Source organism: Eleutherodactylus coqui, chromosome 6, assembly GCF_035609145.1.
Source record: "Eleutherodactylus coqui strain aEleCoq1 chromosome 6, aEleCoq1.hap1, whole genome shotgun sequence".
Lineage (NCBI taxonomy): Eukaryota > Metazoa > Chordata > Amphibia > Anura > Eleutherodactylidae > Eleutherodactylus > Eleutherodactylus coqui.
Genome location: NC_089842.1, coordinates 144,533,609 through 144,551,013, shown reverse-complemented (window position 1 = coordinate 144,551,013; position 17,405 = coordinate 144,533,609). Strand labels below are relative to the sequence as shown.

The following is a 17,405-nucleotide window of genomic DNA, read 5'->3' as shown; positions in this document are numbered from 1 at the left end:
TTTTTCGGACCACGTTCATCGTGCGAGGTAAATGCATTAATTTGATAGATCAGACTTTTACGGACGCAGCGATACCAAATATGTATTTTTGGTTTCTTTTTATATTGCAATTTTTTTTTAATAATTAGTAAAACTTTATTGATCTTATTTTTATACTTTTTTTTAGTCCTTATAGAGGACTACAACCATCGATGCTTTGATTGCTCCTGCAGTATGATGTAATGCTATAGCATTACATCATACCGCTTTTTGACAGGCAGTCTATCAAGCCCTGCCACAGGGATGGCTTGATAGGCAGTCTGCTAAGGCAGCCCTGTGGCCTTTCAGAAGGCCCCCAGCTGCCATAACACCTGCCCGGTTTCCCTAATCTCATCGTGCGCGGGGGGGGGGGGGGGGGGGGGGGGGGGCGTACGAGGGATTTAAATGCCACTGTCAGAATTGACAACGGCATTTAAAGGGCTAATAGCCGCGATCGGCCGCTTGCTGCTATTGTCCGCGGGTGTCAGCTGTAATAAACAGCTGACGCCCGCACTGTATAGAGGAAGATAGCAACAGCAGGACATAAAAAGACAATTGGGGTGTCACTAAGGGGTTAAAGGACCTAATGAAGAGCTATGGTAAATTCGTGTAAGAATGAATTCTTCCTCTTAAGAACACTGGAGATGCTACCTTGTCCTCTGCGAGAGACACAGTGTTTTGTTAGCGTTGGTCGTCTTTGCTCCACTTAGCTTGCTTGCGTATGTTTCCCACGCACACTTAAGATGGGTCAGGCAGTTGAGGCCCTTCATGATATTGCTTTGCTCTTCCAGCTGCAGTTTTAGAAAAGAATGCATAAAATGAACAACTGTATGGGCTGCTGACATCTACACATTGTACTTACATATTTTGTATCAACTAGTCACTTACTGCACACACTCCCACCCACCTCACATTTATCCCCAGATCATCAATCTTGTGTGGGAGGCACATTGATATCTGTATTCCCTGTGGACAATTCAATTAGGACTTCTGTGGCATGATCACGTAATACACTGCCTAGTAACAAAAACTAAACCGCTTCTGACAGAACCTAAAAATAAAGGCAGTCACTATTCTTTTTAATATATTTATTGATCACCTGGTAGAAGGATTATGTAAATATCAATATTTACAGATGATACAAAACTATGTAACGTTAAGAACACGAGAGAGGACACAAGGAGGTTGCAAGAGGATCTGGATAAGTTCGGGGCAGAAAAGTGGCAAATGAGGTTTAACACTGATAAATGTAAGGTTCTGCACATGGGCAGGGAAATACATGTCACCATTACACACTTAGGGTGGTGTGATAAAGTGTCCTCCAGGGGAGGGGCGGAGGCCATACACAGGACGAAAAAGTGGAATAAAGCTTGCTTCCTTTTTATTTTCCAGCACAGCAAGACAGAAGATAAAATCCTTCAAAGTAGCAGAGGCACACCGCAAGGTGCTCTAGTCCATACAAAACTTTAAACGCAAGTTGCACCATACAAGGTGGTCAAAGGCTTTCTCCTCAGGCTGTCAGCCTGTATGCCTCTCCTCAGGCTGTCAGGCTATACAGCCACACAAACGATCCACATGACATAGTCCATTCAAATCTGCACCACGCAGGGTGCTCAGGTCCACCAGGCAAGTGGTAATCCCACTTCAAGCTTCTAGACCCTGGGGCTAACAGCCCTCCTAGCTCCACTGAGCCGTCTCTCTGGCTCTCTCAGCCAACATCTCCTCCGACTGCAGCAGGAATGCACACCTATATCCTACTTCCTGACCACACCGATGGGTGTTTTCCCTTATCTCAGGCACCAGAATGCCTGTCTGTTGCCCTCTACAGGCCCTTTTCTGTAGTGCACCTCTACAGTGGTTTCACATGGGCGAGAAAATTGCGCGTTTTTTGCCTGCTGCGTTAGGGTGAATACCCACTTGCGTTTTTCTTGCGCGTTTTTTTCACGCGATATCGCTGCATTTTTTTTAACTCGATTGTCAATGGGACTTTCTAATGTTAAAAACGCATTGCACAAAGATTGCAAAACACAAACTTGCGATGCATTTTTAACATCAGAAAGTCCCATTGACAATTGCGTGAAAAAAATGCAGCGATATCGTGTGGAAAAAACGTGTAAGTAAAATGCAAGTGTGCAGGAGCCCTTAGTCAGCAATGTTTTCACTCGTGATGTTCAGGAGATAAAAAATCGTGGCTTGCTCTATCTTTCTGCGTTTTGTGGTTTTATATCTCCCATGCATCTCTATGGAGCCTGCGTTTTATCGCATCACACAAACGTGTTGCGATGCGATATTTACATTCGAAAAAACGCCCATTTTTCTTTTCACACGATTTTATCGCAGGAGGCAGCGATGCAGGATTATTCACTAAGAAAAAAAGCATCGCTGATGCTCCAAAAATGCAGTGAACAAAGATGCGATTTTGACACTATTTTTTTGCATCAAAATCCCCCATGTGGAATTAGCCTAAATCGGAAACCAGCTGGCAATACTGACATGGAAAAGGACTTGGGCATTTAGTTAACTGTAAACTTAACTGGAGGAACCAGTGTCAGGCAGCTGCTGCCAAGGCAAGTAGGATCATGGGGTGCATGAAAAGAGGTCAAGGGACACACGACGAGAACATTGTTCTTTTTCTTTACAAGTCATTGGTCAGACCAAACATGGAATACTGTTGACAGTTTTGAGCACCGGTACGTAAGATGGACAAATCAGAGCTTGAGCTGGTTCAACTAAAGTGATACCGTATATACCGGCATATAAGACGACTTTTGAACCCCCGAAAAATCTTCTCTGAAGTCGGGGGTCGTCTTATACGCCGGTAATACAAAAAAAAAGTGTCAAAAAAAAAAAATCAGTACTCACCTCCCCCGGCGTTCTGTCGCGCTCCGGCAGGCTGTCGCTCCCTCCTGGTCTCCAGCAGAGCATTGCTTTCTGAATGCGGGGCTTGAAATCCCCGCCTCCAGAAAGCTAATACACACGCCGTCAGCCAGTTACAGCCATTCAATGATGTCATTGAATAGTGTGATTGGCTGAAGCCACGTGTGTTTTAGCCAATCACAGCCATTCAATGATGCCATTGAATGGCTGTAACTGGCTGACGGCGTGTGTATTAGCTTTCTGGAGGCGGGGATTTCAAGCCCCGCATTCAGAAAGCAATGCTCTGCCGGGACCAGGAGGGAGCGACAGCCTGCAGCTGCGCCGCAGAACGCTGGGGGAGGTGAGTAATGATTTTTTTTTTCTCCACTGTATTACCGGCGTATAAGGTGAAAGTTGGGGGGTCGTCTTAAACGCCCCATCGCCTTATACGCCGGTATATACGGTAAATGGAATGGGTGGACGACAATACCCCGAGAGGTTATCAAAATAGGGGTTATTTTGTTTTTTTTAAAAAGCAGTCTGAGGGGCGACCTAATAACTATGTATAAATATATCAGAGGACAATACAGAAATTTCTCCCATAATCTATTTATACCCAGGACTGTGACTTACAAGGGGGTGTCCTCTACATCTAGGGAAAAGAAAGTTTCTACACAACATAGAAGGGGGTTCTTTACTGTAAGAGCAGTGAGACTAAGGAACTCTCTGCCTGGGGACATGGTGATGGAGAATCCGATAAAAGAGTTCAAGGGGGCCTGGACATCTTTCTTCAGTGTAACAATATTATATGTTGCAGTCACTAATTACTTCAGAAAGGTCGGTGATCCAGGGATTATTCTGATTGCCAGATTGAAGTCGGGAAGGAATTTTTTCGCCCTTACAAAGGGAAAATTGGCTTCTACCTCATTGGGGTTTTTGCCTTTCTCTGTATCAACATTGTGGGGGTAATAGGCTGAACTGGATTGACATATGTCTTTTTTCGGCCTTACATACTATGTTACTATTGTGACATCACTACAATATAAAACATCTTAAGAATAACCACAAACGCTGTTGTGTAGAGATGAGCGAACGTACTCGTCCGAGCTTGATATTCGTGCGAATTTTAGGGTGTTCGGGATACTCGTTACTCGTAACGAGTACCACGCGATGTTCCGGTTACTTTCAGTTTCCTCTCTGAGACGTTAGCGCGCTTTTCTGGCCAATTGAAAGACAGGGAAGGCATTACAACTTCCCCCTGTGACGTTCAAGCCCTATACCACCCCCCTGCTGTGAGTGGCTGGGGAGATCAGATGTCACCCGAGTATAAAAGTCGGCCCCTCCCGCGGCTCGCCTCAGATGTCTTGTGAGTTAGCTGAGGGAAAGTGCTGCTGCTGGTGCTGCTGTAGGGAGAGTGTTAGGAGTGAGTGTAGGCTTCAAGAACCCCAACGGTCCTTCTCAGGGCCACATCTATCCGTGTGCAGTACTGTGGAGGGTGCTGTTAGCAGTGTTGCACAAATTTTTTTTTTTTCAAAATCGGCAGTCTGCAGAGCATTGCGCCTTGCAGTAATAGTCCAGGGACAGAAGTGGTGGTTAGGTAGGGAGAGTGTTAGGAGTGAGTGTAGGCTTCAAGAACCCCAACGGTCCTTCTTAGGGCCACATCTATCCGTGTGCAGTACTGTGCAGGCTGCTGTTAGCAGTGTTGCATATTTTTTTCTTTTCAAAATCGGCTGTCTGCAGAGCATTGCGCCTTGCAGTAATACTACAGGGAGAGAATTGTGTAGGCAGGGCCAGAAGACATATATTATTGATTGAATATAGTCAGTGGGCCCTCCGTTTCCCAAAAAGGGAAACATTCTATTTGTCCTGCAGGCTTGCGCCAATTTATTTGCTGCCTGTGAAAAGTAACCGCTCTGCTGCACTTCATATAACTGCATTTCTGTGCAACACATATCTTATCTGATTGAATATAGTCAGTGGGCCCTCCGTTTCCCAAAAAGGGAAACATTCTATTTGTCCTGCAGGCTTGCACCAATTTATTTGCTGCCTGTGAAAAGTAACCGCTCTGCTGCACTTCATATAACTGCATTTCTGTGCAACACATATCTTATCTGATTGAATATAGTCAGTGGGCCCTCCGTTTCCCAAAAAGGGAAACATTCTATTTGTCCTGCAGGCTTGCGCCAATTTATTTCCTGCCTGGGAAATCACTGGTAATACAGCATGCTGAGGGGTAGGGGTAAGCCTAGAGGACGTGGACGTGGCCGAGGACGCATAGGCCCAAGTGAGGGTGTGGGCACAGGGCGAGCTCCTGATCAAGGTGTATCACAGCCGACTGCTGCGCGATTAGGAGAGAGGCACGTTTCTGGCGTCCCCACATTCATCGCCCAATTAATGGGTCCACGCGGGAGACCTTTATTAGAAAATGAGTAGTGTGAGCAGGTCCTGTCGTGGATGGCAGAAAGTGCTTCGAGCAAGCTATCATCCACCCACAGTTCTGCGCCGTCCAGTGCTGCAAATCCAAATCCTCTGGCTGCTACTCCTCCTTCCTCCCAGCCTCCTCACTCCACTACAATGACACATGCTCAGGAGCGGGCAGACTCCCAGGAACTGTTCTCGGGCCCCTGCTCAGATTGGGCAGCAGTGGTTCCTCTCCCACCAGAGGAGTTTATCGTCACTGATGCCCAACCATTGGAAAGTTCCCGGGGTCCGGGGGATGAGGCTGGGGACTTCCGGCAACTGTCTCAAGACCTTTCAGTGGGTGAGGAGGACGATGACGATGAGACACAGTTGTCTTGCAGTGAGGTAGTAGTAAGGGCAGTAAGTCCGAGGGAGGAGCGCACAGAGGATTCGAAGGGAAGAGCAGCAGGACGATGAGGTGACTGACCCCACCTGGTGTGCAACGCCTACACAGGACAGGTCTTCAGAGGGGGAGGCACGGGCAGCAGCAGGGCAGGTTGCAAGAGGCAGTGCGGTGTCCAGGGGTAGAGGCAGGGCCAGACCGAATAATCCACCAACTGTTTCCCAAAGCACACCCTCGCGCCATGCCACCCTGCAGAGGCCGAGGTGCTCTAAGGTCTGGCAGTTTTTCACAGAGACGCCTGACGACCGACGAACAGTGGTGTGCAACCTTTGTCGCGCCAAGATCAGCCGGGGAGCCACCACCAACAGCCTCACCACCACCAGCATGCGCAGACATATGATGGCCAAGCACCCCACAAGGTGGGACGAAGGCCGTTCACCGCCTCCGGTTTGCACCGCTGCCTCTCCCCCTGTGCCCCAACCTGCCACTGAGATCCAACCCCGCTCTGAGGACACAGGAACTACCGTCTCCTGGCCTGCACCCACACCCTCACCTCCGCTGTCCTCGGCCCCATCCACCAATGTCTCGCACCGCACCGTCCAGCCGTCGCTAGCACAAGTGTTTGAGCGCAAGCGCAAGTACGCCGCCACGCACCCGCACGCTCAAGCGTTAACCGTCCACATAGCCAAATTTATCAGCCTTGAGATGCTGCCGTATAGGGTTGTGGAAACGGAGTCCTTCAAAAGTATGATGGAGGCGGCGGCCCCGCGCTACTCAGTTCCCAGTCGCCACTACTTTTCCCGATGTGCCGTCCCAGACCTGCACGACCACGTCTCCCGCAACATTGTACGCACCCTCACCAACGTGGTTACTGCCAAGGTCCACTTAACAACGGACACGTGGACAAGCACAGGCGGCCAGGGCCACTACATCTCCCTGACGGCACATTGGGTGAATTTAGTGGAGGCTGGGACAGAGTCAGAGCCTGGGACCGCTCACGTCCTACCCACCCCCAGAATTGCAGGCCCCAGCTCGGTGCTGGTATCTGCGGCGGTGTATGCTTCCTCCACTAAAGCACCCTCCTCCTCCTCCTCCTCCGCAACCTCTGTCTCGCAATCAAGATGTGTCAGCAGCAGCAGCACGTCGCCAGCAGTCGGTGTCGCGCGGCGTGGCAGCACAGCGGTGGGCAAGCGTCAGCAGGCTGTGCTGAAACTACTCAGCTTAGGAGATAAGAGGCACACGGCCCAGGAACTGCTGCAGGGTCTGACAGAGCAGACCGACCGCTGGCTTGCGCCGCTGAGCCTCCAACCGGGCATGGTCGTGTGTGACAACGGCCGTAACCTGGTGGCGGCTCTGCAGCTCGGCAGCCTCACGCACGTGCCATGCCTGGCCCACGTCTTTAATTTGGTGGTTCAGCGCTTTCTGAAAAGCTACCCACGCTTGTCAGACCTGCTCGGAAAGGTGCGCCGGCTCTGCGCACATTTCTGCAAGTCCCACACGGACGCTGCCACCCTGCGGACACTGCAACATCGGTTTAATCTGCCAGTGCACCGACTGCTGTGCGACGTGCCCACACGGTGGAACTCTACGCTCCACATGTTGGCCAGGCTCTATGAGCAGCGTAGAGCTATAGTGGAATACCAACTCCAACATGGGCGGCGCAGTGGGAGTCAGCCTCCTCAATTATTTTCAGAAGAGTGGGCCTGGTTGGCAGACATCTGCCAGGTCCTTCGAAACTTTGAGCAGTCTACCCAGGTGGTGAGCGGCGATGCTGCAATCATTAGCGTCACCATTCCTCTGCTATGCATCTTGAGAACTTCCCTGCAAACCATAAAGGCAGCCGCTTTGCGCTCGGAAACAGAGCCGGGGGAAGACAGTATGTCGCTGGATAGTCAGAGCACCCTCCTGTCTATATCTCAGCGCGTTCAGGAGGAGGAGGAGGAGCATGAGGAGGATGAGGAGGAGGGGGAAGAGACAGCTTGGCCCACTGCTGACGGTACCCATGCTGCTTGCCTGTCATCATTTCAGCGTGTATGGCCTGAGGAGGAGGAGGAGGAGGAGGATGAGGATCCTGAAAGTGATCTTCCTAGTGCAGACAGCCATGTGTTGCGTACAGGTACCCTGGCACACATGGCTGACTTCATGTTAGGATGCCTTTCTCATGACCCTCGCGTTACACGCATTCTGGCCACTACGGATTACTGGGTGTACACACTGCTCGACCCACGCTATAAGGAGAACCTTCCCACTCTCATTCCCGAAGAGGAAAGGGGTTCGAGAGTGTTGCTATACCACAGGACCCTGGCGGACAAGCTGATGGTAAAATTCCCATCCGACAGCGCTAGTGGCAGAAGGCGCAGTTCCGAGGGCCAGGTAGCAGGGGAGGTGCGGAGATCGAGCAGCATGTACAGCCCAGGCAGTGCAACAGTCTTTAAGGGCCTGGACAGCTTTATGGCTCCCCAGCAAGACTGTGTCACCGCTCCCCAGTCAAGGCTGAGTCGGCGGGAGCACTGTAAAAGGATGGTGAGGGAGTACGTAGCCGATCGCACGACCGTCCTCCGTGACGCCTCTGCCACCTACAACTACTGGGTGTCGAAGCTGGACACGTGGCCTGAACTAGCGCTGTATGCCCTGGAGGTGCTTGCTTGTCCTGCGGCTAGCGTCTTGTCGGAGAGGGTGTTTAGTGCGGCTGGGGGAATCATCACAGATAAGCGTACCCACCTGTCAACCGACAGTGCCGACAGGCTAACACTCATCAAGATGAACAAAGCCTGGATTTCCCCAGACTTCTCTTCTCCACCAGCGGACAGCAGCGATACCTAAGCAATACGTAGGCTGCACCCGCGGATGGAAGCATCGTTCTCTCTCACCATCCAAAACGGGGACATTTCTGCTTCATCAATCTGTGTATAATATTCCTCCTCCTCCTCCTCCTGCTCCTCCTCCTGAAACCTCACGTAATCACGCTGAACGGGCAATTTTTCTTAGGGCCACAAGGCTCACTCATCTAATTTTTCTAAAAATTTTTTATACGTTTCAATGCTCTTAAAAGCGTTGGAACTTTAACTTGAACCAATTTTTCGTTAAACTGGGCTGCCTCCAGGCCTAGTTACCACTTAAGCCACATTAACCAAAGCGATTAATGGGTTTCACCTGCCATCTTGGTTGGGCATGGCCAATTTTTACTGAGGTACATTAGTACTGTTGGTACACCAATTTTTTTGGGCCCTCACCTACAGTGTAATCATAGCAATTTCTATGTTCTTCGCCTGCACTCATGGTACAGAAAGGTGTGTGGGGTTGGCCTACACTTTAGCTACATAAATGTAACTTGGGCCTTGGCTATACTGCAGCTACTGAAATGGAACTAAGACTGCGCTCCCACTATACTGCTGCTTCGGAATTGTTCCTGGGGCCTGTGTAGGCTGCTACTATTACTTAAATGGAACTTAGACTATGCTCCTCCTATACTGCTGCTTCGGAATTGTTACTGGGGCCTGTCTTGAGTGCTACTATTACTGAAATGAAACGAAGACTGCGCTCCCACTATACTGCTGCTTCGGAATTGTTACTGGGGCCTGTCTTGAGTGCTACTATTACTGAAATGGAACGAAGACTGCGCTCCCACTATACTGCTGCTTCGGAATTGTTACTGGGGCCTGTCTTGAGTGCTACTATTACTGAAATGGAACTAATACTGTGCTCCCCCTATAATGCTGCTAGTGATATGTTAGTGGGGCCTGTCCTAATGCTACGGCTGAAATGTTACGAATTATGGGCTCTGCCTATACCGCTGCTAATGGTATGTCTCTGGGGTGTGGAAACAGAGGCTTCACAAAGACATGATGGCGGTGAGGCCATTTCCCACCAACGCTGTTACTGTTAAGGTGCATATAACCACGGACACGTGGAGAGGACACGTAGTGCCTCAAAAACATCCCCCTCCTCCTCCAACAATGAAAACATTCTTGGCAAATGCCTTTGCATTGGTTCGTCTGGTGGCAGTCCAAGAATTTCACCTTTACCGACACAACAAGAGAGCCCCCCCACCATCCCCCCGCCACGGCCCACTTAATCCTGGCCACATTCCGAAAACCAACAAAATAAAACCGTGCTACTAGGTCCGCAGTCACCACCACATTACCACCAACGCGGTTACTGTTAAGGTGCATATAACCACGGACACGTGGAGAGGACACGTAGTGCCTCAAAAACATCCCCCGCCACGGCCAACTTAATCCTGGCCACATTCCGAAAACCAACAAAATAAAACCGCGCTACTAGGTCCGCAGTCACCACCACATTACCACCAACGCGGTTACTGTTAAGGTGCATATAACCACGGACACGTGGAGAGGACACGTAGTGCCTCAAAAACATCCCCCGCCACGGCCAACTTAATCCTGGCCACATTCCGAAAACCAACAAAATACAACCGCGCTACTAGGTCCGCAGTCACCACCACATTACCACCAACGCGGTTACTGTTAAGGTACATATTACCAGTCTGACTGGGGCATGCAGACACCTTGACAGAATGAATAGTGTGTGGCACATAGGTTCCCCATTGCTATGCCCACGTGTGCAGCTCCTGATGGCGGTGGCACAGGATTATATTTCTCATTGCTTCTGTACAGCATTGTGGGCTATCGCCCCACCACTTTTAAAGAGGGTCGCTGCCTAGCCGTGCCAACCCTCTGCAGTGTGTGCCTGCAGTTCCTCGTCATGGCAGACGCACTTATAAATAGACATGAGGGTGGTGTGGCATGAGGGCAGCTGAAGGCTGCGCAGGGACAGTTTGGTGTGCGCTGTGGACACTGCGTCGTGCAGGGGGGAGGGGGGTTGGGCAGCATGTAACCCAGGAGAAGTGGCAGCAGAGTGTCATGCAGGCAGTGATTGTGCTTTGTTGTAGGTAGTGTGGTGCTTAGCTAAGGTATGCCATGCTAATGAGGGCTTTTCAGAAGTAAAAGTTGTTGGGAGGGGGGGGGGCCCACTCTTGCCGGTATTGTGGCTTAATAGTGGGACCTGTGAACTTGAGATGCAGCCCAACATGTAGCCCCTCGCCTGCCCTATCCGTTGCTGTGTCGTTCCCATCACTTTCTTGAATTGCCCAGATTTTCACACATGGAAACCTTAACGAGCATCGGCGAAATACAAAAATGCTCAGGTCGCCCATTGACTTCAATGGGGTTCGTTACTCGAAACGAACCCTCGAGCATTGCGAAAATTTCGTCCCGAGTAACGAGCACCCGAGCATTTTGGTGCTCGCTCATCTCTACTGTTGTGATATCATCGTAATAGAACACTGCCCAAAAAGGAAGACTGTCTATTGTCATATAAGAAATCAAGAACACAGCCTAGCAATAAAGACAAACATCATTGTGACCTCATCACAATAGAACACAACCTAGACATGAAGACAATCACAATTGTGACATAGTGAAAATAAAATACAGCTGATGAAGCAAAAAAAGACACAGGTCATTGTGTCACTATAACAGTAGACAGTTGGTCTTAAGGCTTCCACTAATGTGACAGCACAATAGCACACAGATTAGGAATAAAAGCAAACACTATTCTGTTCTCAGGTGACTGCTTTCTATTTGGCTCTACCGGCCTCTTCTCAACTTCCTACTTATCTAGAAGCAACGAATGAGTGGAAGGCTGGTCTCACATGTCCGGAATTTGGATTGCGGATTGCTCCTCACATCAGCGGGTAGGAATTGCGTAATCCGTTCACAGAAAATAGAACGCAGAATGTTCTATTTTACTGTGGATATCCATGACACAGTGGGCATTGTGCTCTATGGCCACAGATATACACAATGACCTTGCATATGCCATAATACACCCCAGTGGTCCAGTAATTCTATAATTGTGGCTCAATATATCAATACTAGCATATCTAGTGAAATATATATATATGCTACTTCTTCTGTCTTCACATACTGCAATAATAAATGGTAGGAATCCCAAAAGTACTGGCATGCTGTTTTATTCTTCTTTTCTTAAATCACAAAAGCTGGCATTACCTATTATTTCCAGCATTTTTACCAATGTCCTCTATGGAGCAAAGTGTATCAGTTATGCCATAACCTTTACCCGGCATTACAGTCCAGAAGATCTCAACCAAATAAAGTCACTTACATATGTGGCTGGATGCCCAGATGACATGATTTGAAGTAAGTTGTTCAGTAATACATCAACTTCTTGTCTGAGATGAATAAGCTATAGGAAATAAAAAGAAAATCTCAAAATCTATTCCTTATAATTACCGATATAACATTCATTTACATGAAATACATGAAGGACTTTAGTTTTAGAACCATAGTTTAAGGATGCTGTGAACTGCTGAATCAGAGAGCTGGACAGCGAACCAAGAAACAAGCCTTGCATGTCTTCTATAACTAACGTCACCAATGTGGGGAGCAGAAAAGTCTGGTTTTTTTGTTAAATTTAGGATTTGATTAGTAATTTGATTTTGTGGTTATTTCAAAGGGTTGCCCTCTTTTAGTTATCACCTATCATCTAGATAGGTCATCAGTAGTTGATGGATGGGACATCTCTTACAGTCCTGACCAGGAGGGAAGCAGGAAGTGGAACAGCAGTGCGGCGTTTTGACTTCCTCTTCTGCACTGGACAGCAGGCCAGACGATCAACTGATGGACGGGGGACCCGAGCGGCAGACAATCATTCAACAACTATTGATGACCTATCCAGAGGATAGGGTATCAGATGAAAAGAAGACAGTTACAAGCTGTGGGTATGGTGTTTGTTTGTAGGGGAATCAGGAGCTGATCCCGCTCCATACAATACAGGTGCTGGCTGTTTTTTTTACAGCTGACACCTGTCGACAACAGCTATGATCAGCGCGAATGCTAATCGTGGCCATTAAAATCCCCTTTTTGGAGTTCAGGGGTCCTGATTAGCCCCCCTGCAAGCCGATCGATAGTTAACATGGCACCCTGGGTCCTTCTAAAGGCTCCTAGTGCTACCATGGCTGATTGCCTACCTGAGGCATGGCTTGGCAGAACGCTGTATAATGTAATACTACGGTATTACATTATACTGTATCAGCAATCACATGATCAACAAGTTCAAGACCCCCTGCGAGGACTGAAAGAAAAATGTAAAAATTAGTTTAAACAAAAAACTTATTAGAAAAAATAAAAGGAAGTAAAAATAGGAAAAGCCTTTCCATATTTGTAATAAATGATCTAAACAATTAAAAACTAAAACATATTTGGTATTGCTGTATCCATAAAAGTTTGATTTACCAAAATAATGCATTGTTTGTCAGCATGGTGAACGTCGTCAGAAAGAAAAATATATGCACAAAGCAAGAATTGAGCTTTTTTTGGTCACTCCACCTCCAAGAAAAAATTGTAATAAAAAGCGGTCAAAAAGTTCTATGTAGAGATAAGAATTTGGATTGATAGATAGACAGATATAGATAAGATTAAATAGATGGCAAGGAAAGTAATAATCACATTACCTCTGTTTCTGTGAATGTCCAAATATCCTCCTTAATCTTCTCGCCCCCAACAGAACATTCAAATACATGGTAGAAAGGATCAGGAAGCTCTAAGAAAGGATCAGGAGCCTTCTGTCTCTGTATAGCAGACAACAAAACAGTTGGAGCAGTTCGCATTTGATGGACAATCAGACAATCCCTTCTGCTTCTGGTCTGTTGAGAGCGTCCTGAGCCCGGTCACATTGTGTACGTCCACTGGTCCCAACACTTCCTAACAGTCTGGTCAGAATGGCCTTGGTGACGGGCAGTTCATCGATACGACCATCCAGCTTCTCGCATTCCAATAATGCACCCCTATCAAACCCTGTTAACTGTCTATCATAGAAAATAGGCTTGAGAAAGACTGGGCTAAACAGTCGAAATGTGGCAGGCGTTTTTTAGCAAAAAATGGATGAATAAAAATTTCTTTTTCCTGAATGAAGATCTGATTTGTCTTAAAGAAATACCCCAAGTGCTGCTTACATTCTACAAGTGTTAAAACTCTGTTAACTGGGCAAAATCTCTTTAATTGCATCATAGAGGCATCTAGTGGTCAACAAGCTCTACACAAGCGAAAAAAGAGGTCCACTACACACAAGGAGCCTCTGAGAGCCTTTTATAGGCCAAGGGTGGAACCACTTTTAGGGCCTCAGGTGGCAAGACTGTTCATCTAATCATGGCACAACTCTAATCATTTATATATCTGCCTGAGATATAACTGCATGATGAGTTTTGCAGCAAAACGCCAAGTCCTTATGGGTGCTTGATTTTATTTTTTTGTATATACCATGTGACATCTTCGGAATGTCAGCTCAATGGGATCCCCATTTAACTCTCAGACCATAAACGTGATTCAGATTTGGCTTCTACCAGTGATATTATAATCAGCTGGTAGAAGCCAAACAGCACTCCACAGCGCATATATAGGTGCACATGGAGGCTTTACGGTTCTATACACACGCATCTTCGGGTATATGAGTCCTAGTACTTTACATTGCAACATAAAGAGCAGTAAAATACTTTGGGTGTGTTCACATGCGGCTGATTTGCAGTGGATTTTGTGACAGATTTAGCTGTGGATCTGCTGCAGATTTCACATTTTTAGGGCTTATTCAGACAACCGTATATCAGCCGTGTGTTCACGACGGCCGATATACGGCGTCCCTCTCTGCAGGGGGAGGAGGTTGGAAGAGCTGGGAGCAGTGCTCTGAGCTCCCGCCCCCTCTCTGCCTCCTCTCCGCCCCTCTGCACTATTTGCAACAAGGGAAGGCGCGAAGGAGGCGGGGCTAATTCCCAAAACGTAGCCCCGCCCCGTCCCATCTCATTGCAAATAGTGCAAAGGGACGGAAAGGGGGTGGAGTGGAGGCAGAGAGGGGGCGGGAGCTCAGAGCACTGCTCCCGGCTCTTCCAGCCTCCTCCCCCTGCAGAGATAGACGCTGTATATTGGCCGGCGTGAATACCTGGCCGATATACGGTCGTCTGAATAAGCCCTTAGTTGAATTCAAATTGAAGGGTGGAAATTTGCATTAAAATCCAAAACAAAATCTGCAGGAAAGCAGTGTGACTATACCCTTAATCCTTCTGAATGTATTAATCTATCTAATAAATACTTTTGGACTCTTAGTAATCATTTCTAGTATCTGTATTTTACTTCGCTGCCTTTGCAGTTGCCACGGAGACCACTTGACTGAATTCTCTTTCCATGTGACTTAGTTTCCAAATAGGTTTCCATTTTAAATTAGCTTTCAAGCTAAGAGTCTAGAATTTAGAACCTGAATGTAATGGACAAGAGCGCACATACTTTCCGAAGGAAGCCTCAGCTATAATAAACGCCTCAGCTATAATAAACGATGTGGTATTACCTTTTGCATCTCCTCTATTTCATTATGCACAGACTGTAGGGATAGAGAGCTGGAACATTCATCATGGGAAAGGCTTGAATGTCTGTAAAGGCACAGTAAAGGATGCTTTCACAAGTGTTCCCTCATTGCTCCGGACTGTCCACCCTATATAACACAGTATACACTAATACTTCCTTCAGTGGTTTCTTCCAAGTACAGTCACATTCTCTGAAAGGTCTTCTTTGTGGGGAGGCTACATTTAGTTCATGAAGCAAAGGTAAGGCTACTTTCTCAAGGACTGTTCAAAGGTTGCGCCCGATATTGAGGGGCGCAACTCGCATTAGACAGCACTCAGACATGCCGGCTGTCTGCTATGGGACCCCGCACATGTAAATGTGTTATTTTCATCCGAGAATACACCCATTTAAATGAACGTGTGCTATTTCCATCCGATTTGGGGACGGATTTTTCAGTCTGAAGATCAGACGAAAAAAAAAAATCGTGTGCATCTACCATAAGAAAGCAGAATATAACTGGATACTGTTTTGTTCTGTCTCTGCAAAGCAACCTGGGAATTTTATTTCTAAAAGCTAATCTCTTTAGAAAAAAATACTGTGTAGTTGCATGTAAAAGTTAGATACTTAATGCACTTCCAGTTCTTTTAGAAATTTCACATATATAGGCTGCCTGCAGACGGCCAGGTCGGATCCCGCTGCGAGAATTCTCGCACCGGGATGCGGAACCGTGCCCCTGCAGAGGCCTGCGGCTCACCCGCTCCCGGAGTCTTCATTCTCTGCTATGCGCCGGCTGCTTGCCAGCTGGCGCATGCGCAGAGAGGAGCCAATGCGGCAGTACTGACATTTCTGTGCGGGCCTCTGCGAGACCCGCACAGAAATAGAACATGCTGCGATTTGTTTTCCGCATGTGAGCCTATCCAATAGGCGATGAGCCTATCTAACAGATAGGCTCACTGCAGAGAATCGCGGTAAATCGCAGCATGCCGCGATTTCAATCCCGGACGTTGGGCTGCGCTTTCCATAGTTAGCCTATGAAAAGCGTTCAGTGTGTTACCCGCGGCCGGATTATCACCGCGACTAACGCAGTGACGTATCGCCCGTGGACAGGCAGCCTTATGAAAGCATATATACGACATACATCGCAATAACTATTCAAACATGGCATTAAGGGCTCCTGGAAAGCTGAATGGCAAGTACTAAGATCACCATTACATTTACACTCAGCTATCCCTGAATCCTGAATGGCAGGTTGACAAGTGGTATATACTTCATCCGAGACGGTATAACTCTCGTTATGGCCTTTTGAGTCTTCTCACTCATCGTCTAGGTGCTCTCCCTAAGGAGAAAACATAGCGCTTCTGCTATGCTCATACACTTTGAGCAGGCTCGTCTGGCACCTCATGCAGTTGCACAGCCACCCCTCACTACTGTAACTAAACACTTTATTTAGCACTTCTCCTGACGCTTCCCTAACAGCCTGTAATGTTCAGTTCCACAACTCTCACAACCATGTCAATGTTGAATGAAATGCTAGTAAACCTTGGCAATAATTGGAAGATCTGCATTTTCCCACCTAGCACACTGTATAGCACTATTATTTACACACTCTATAGTTGTGCTATTATTTGCATACTGTATATTACTTTTGCTTGGCAAACTCTCTTTGAAGCATAATGAGCATGCTTGTGACTACAGCTTAATTGGAGATGATTCATCCTCTCCTAAAGAGTTAACAAAGATGGCAACTTTCATTACGAGTGAATGGAAGCAATGTAAGATGATCACAGTTGCATGGCGCAACACGTGTCATACAATCGTGGTAAAATCATGACTTGAATTATTCCATATTTGGAAAAGAAAAGTTGCAAGTGACCTTGTGACTTTCAGAAAAAGTCATATTGGACTTTTCACTGCCAATTTACTTTTCCCCTGCACTTTATTCCTTCCTCATTCTAGAATGAAACTCGGTGCTTCTCAGGGCTTTTCTATCACTGTAGTTCTTATTTACAACTCTTTCACTTCTGTGCTGGCAACTTACATGGCTTTATCCTCATGGGTGTGTAAAAGCTCTTCTTGTAATCGATTCTTTTCATTTTTTAGCTCCTTGAAAGAAAGAAAGTGAAAGGAATCAGAAGAATGTTTAATGAGACTATTCCCAAACACACTCATGAGTTAGATATGTGTATAATTCTTCAGCTATTTAGGAATGTACAGTATACAGTGATGTGCCCATTGCCATATGTTCCTTCTTATATGTCATACAGAATTTTTTGCTGTGTTTAAAAAAATTGTAAGTAAATATACAATTCAGTTTTTGAATTATTGCTTAATTTATGGGGGAACAAAATCATCCAAAT

At 47.1% G+C, this 17,405-nt stretch overlaps 1 protein-coding gene across 2 annotated transcripts in view; it reads right to left on the bottom strand.

The window, feature by feature from the left end:
* Positions 1-17,405, bottom strand: part of KASH5 (KASH domain containing 5) — a 64,973-nt gene that overhangs the window by 11,385 nt on the left and 36,183 nt on the right. For both annotated transcript variants that reach the window (XM_066607808.1, XM_066607809.1), the window contains 5 exons: positions 17,087-17,151; positions 15,053-15,134; positions 13,173-13,289; positions 11,825-11,905; positions 670-809 (listed from right to left, as the gene is read on the bottom strand). In XM_066607808.1, coding sequence (XP_066463905.1) covers positions 670-809; positions 11,825-11,905; positions 13,173-13,289; positions 15,053-15,134; positions 17,087-17,151 — 485 coding nt within the window. The remainder of the gene's footprint in view (positions 1-669; positions 810-11,824; positions 11,906-13,172; positions 13,290-15,052; positions 15,135-17,086; positions 17,152-17,405) is intronic.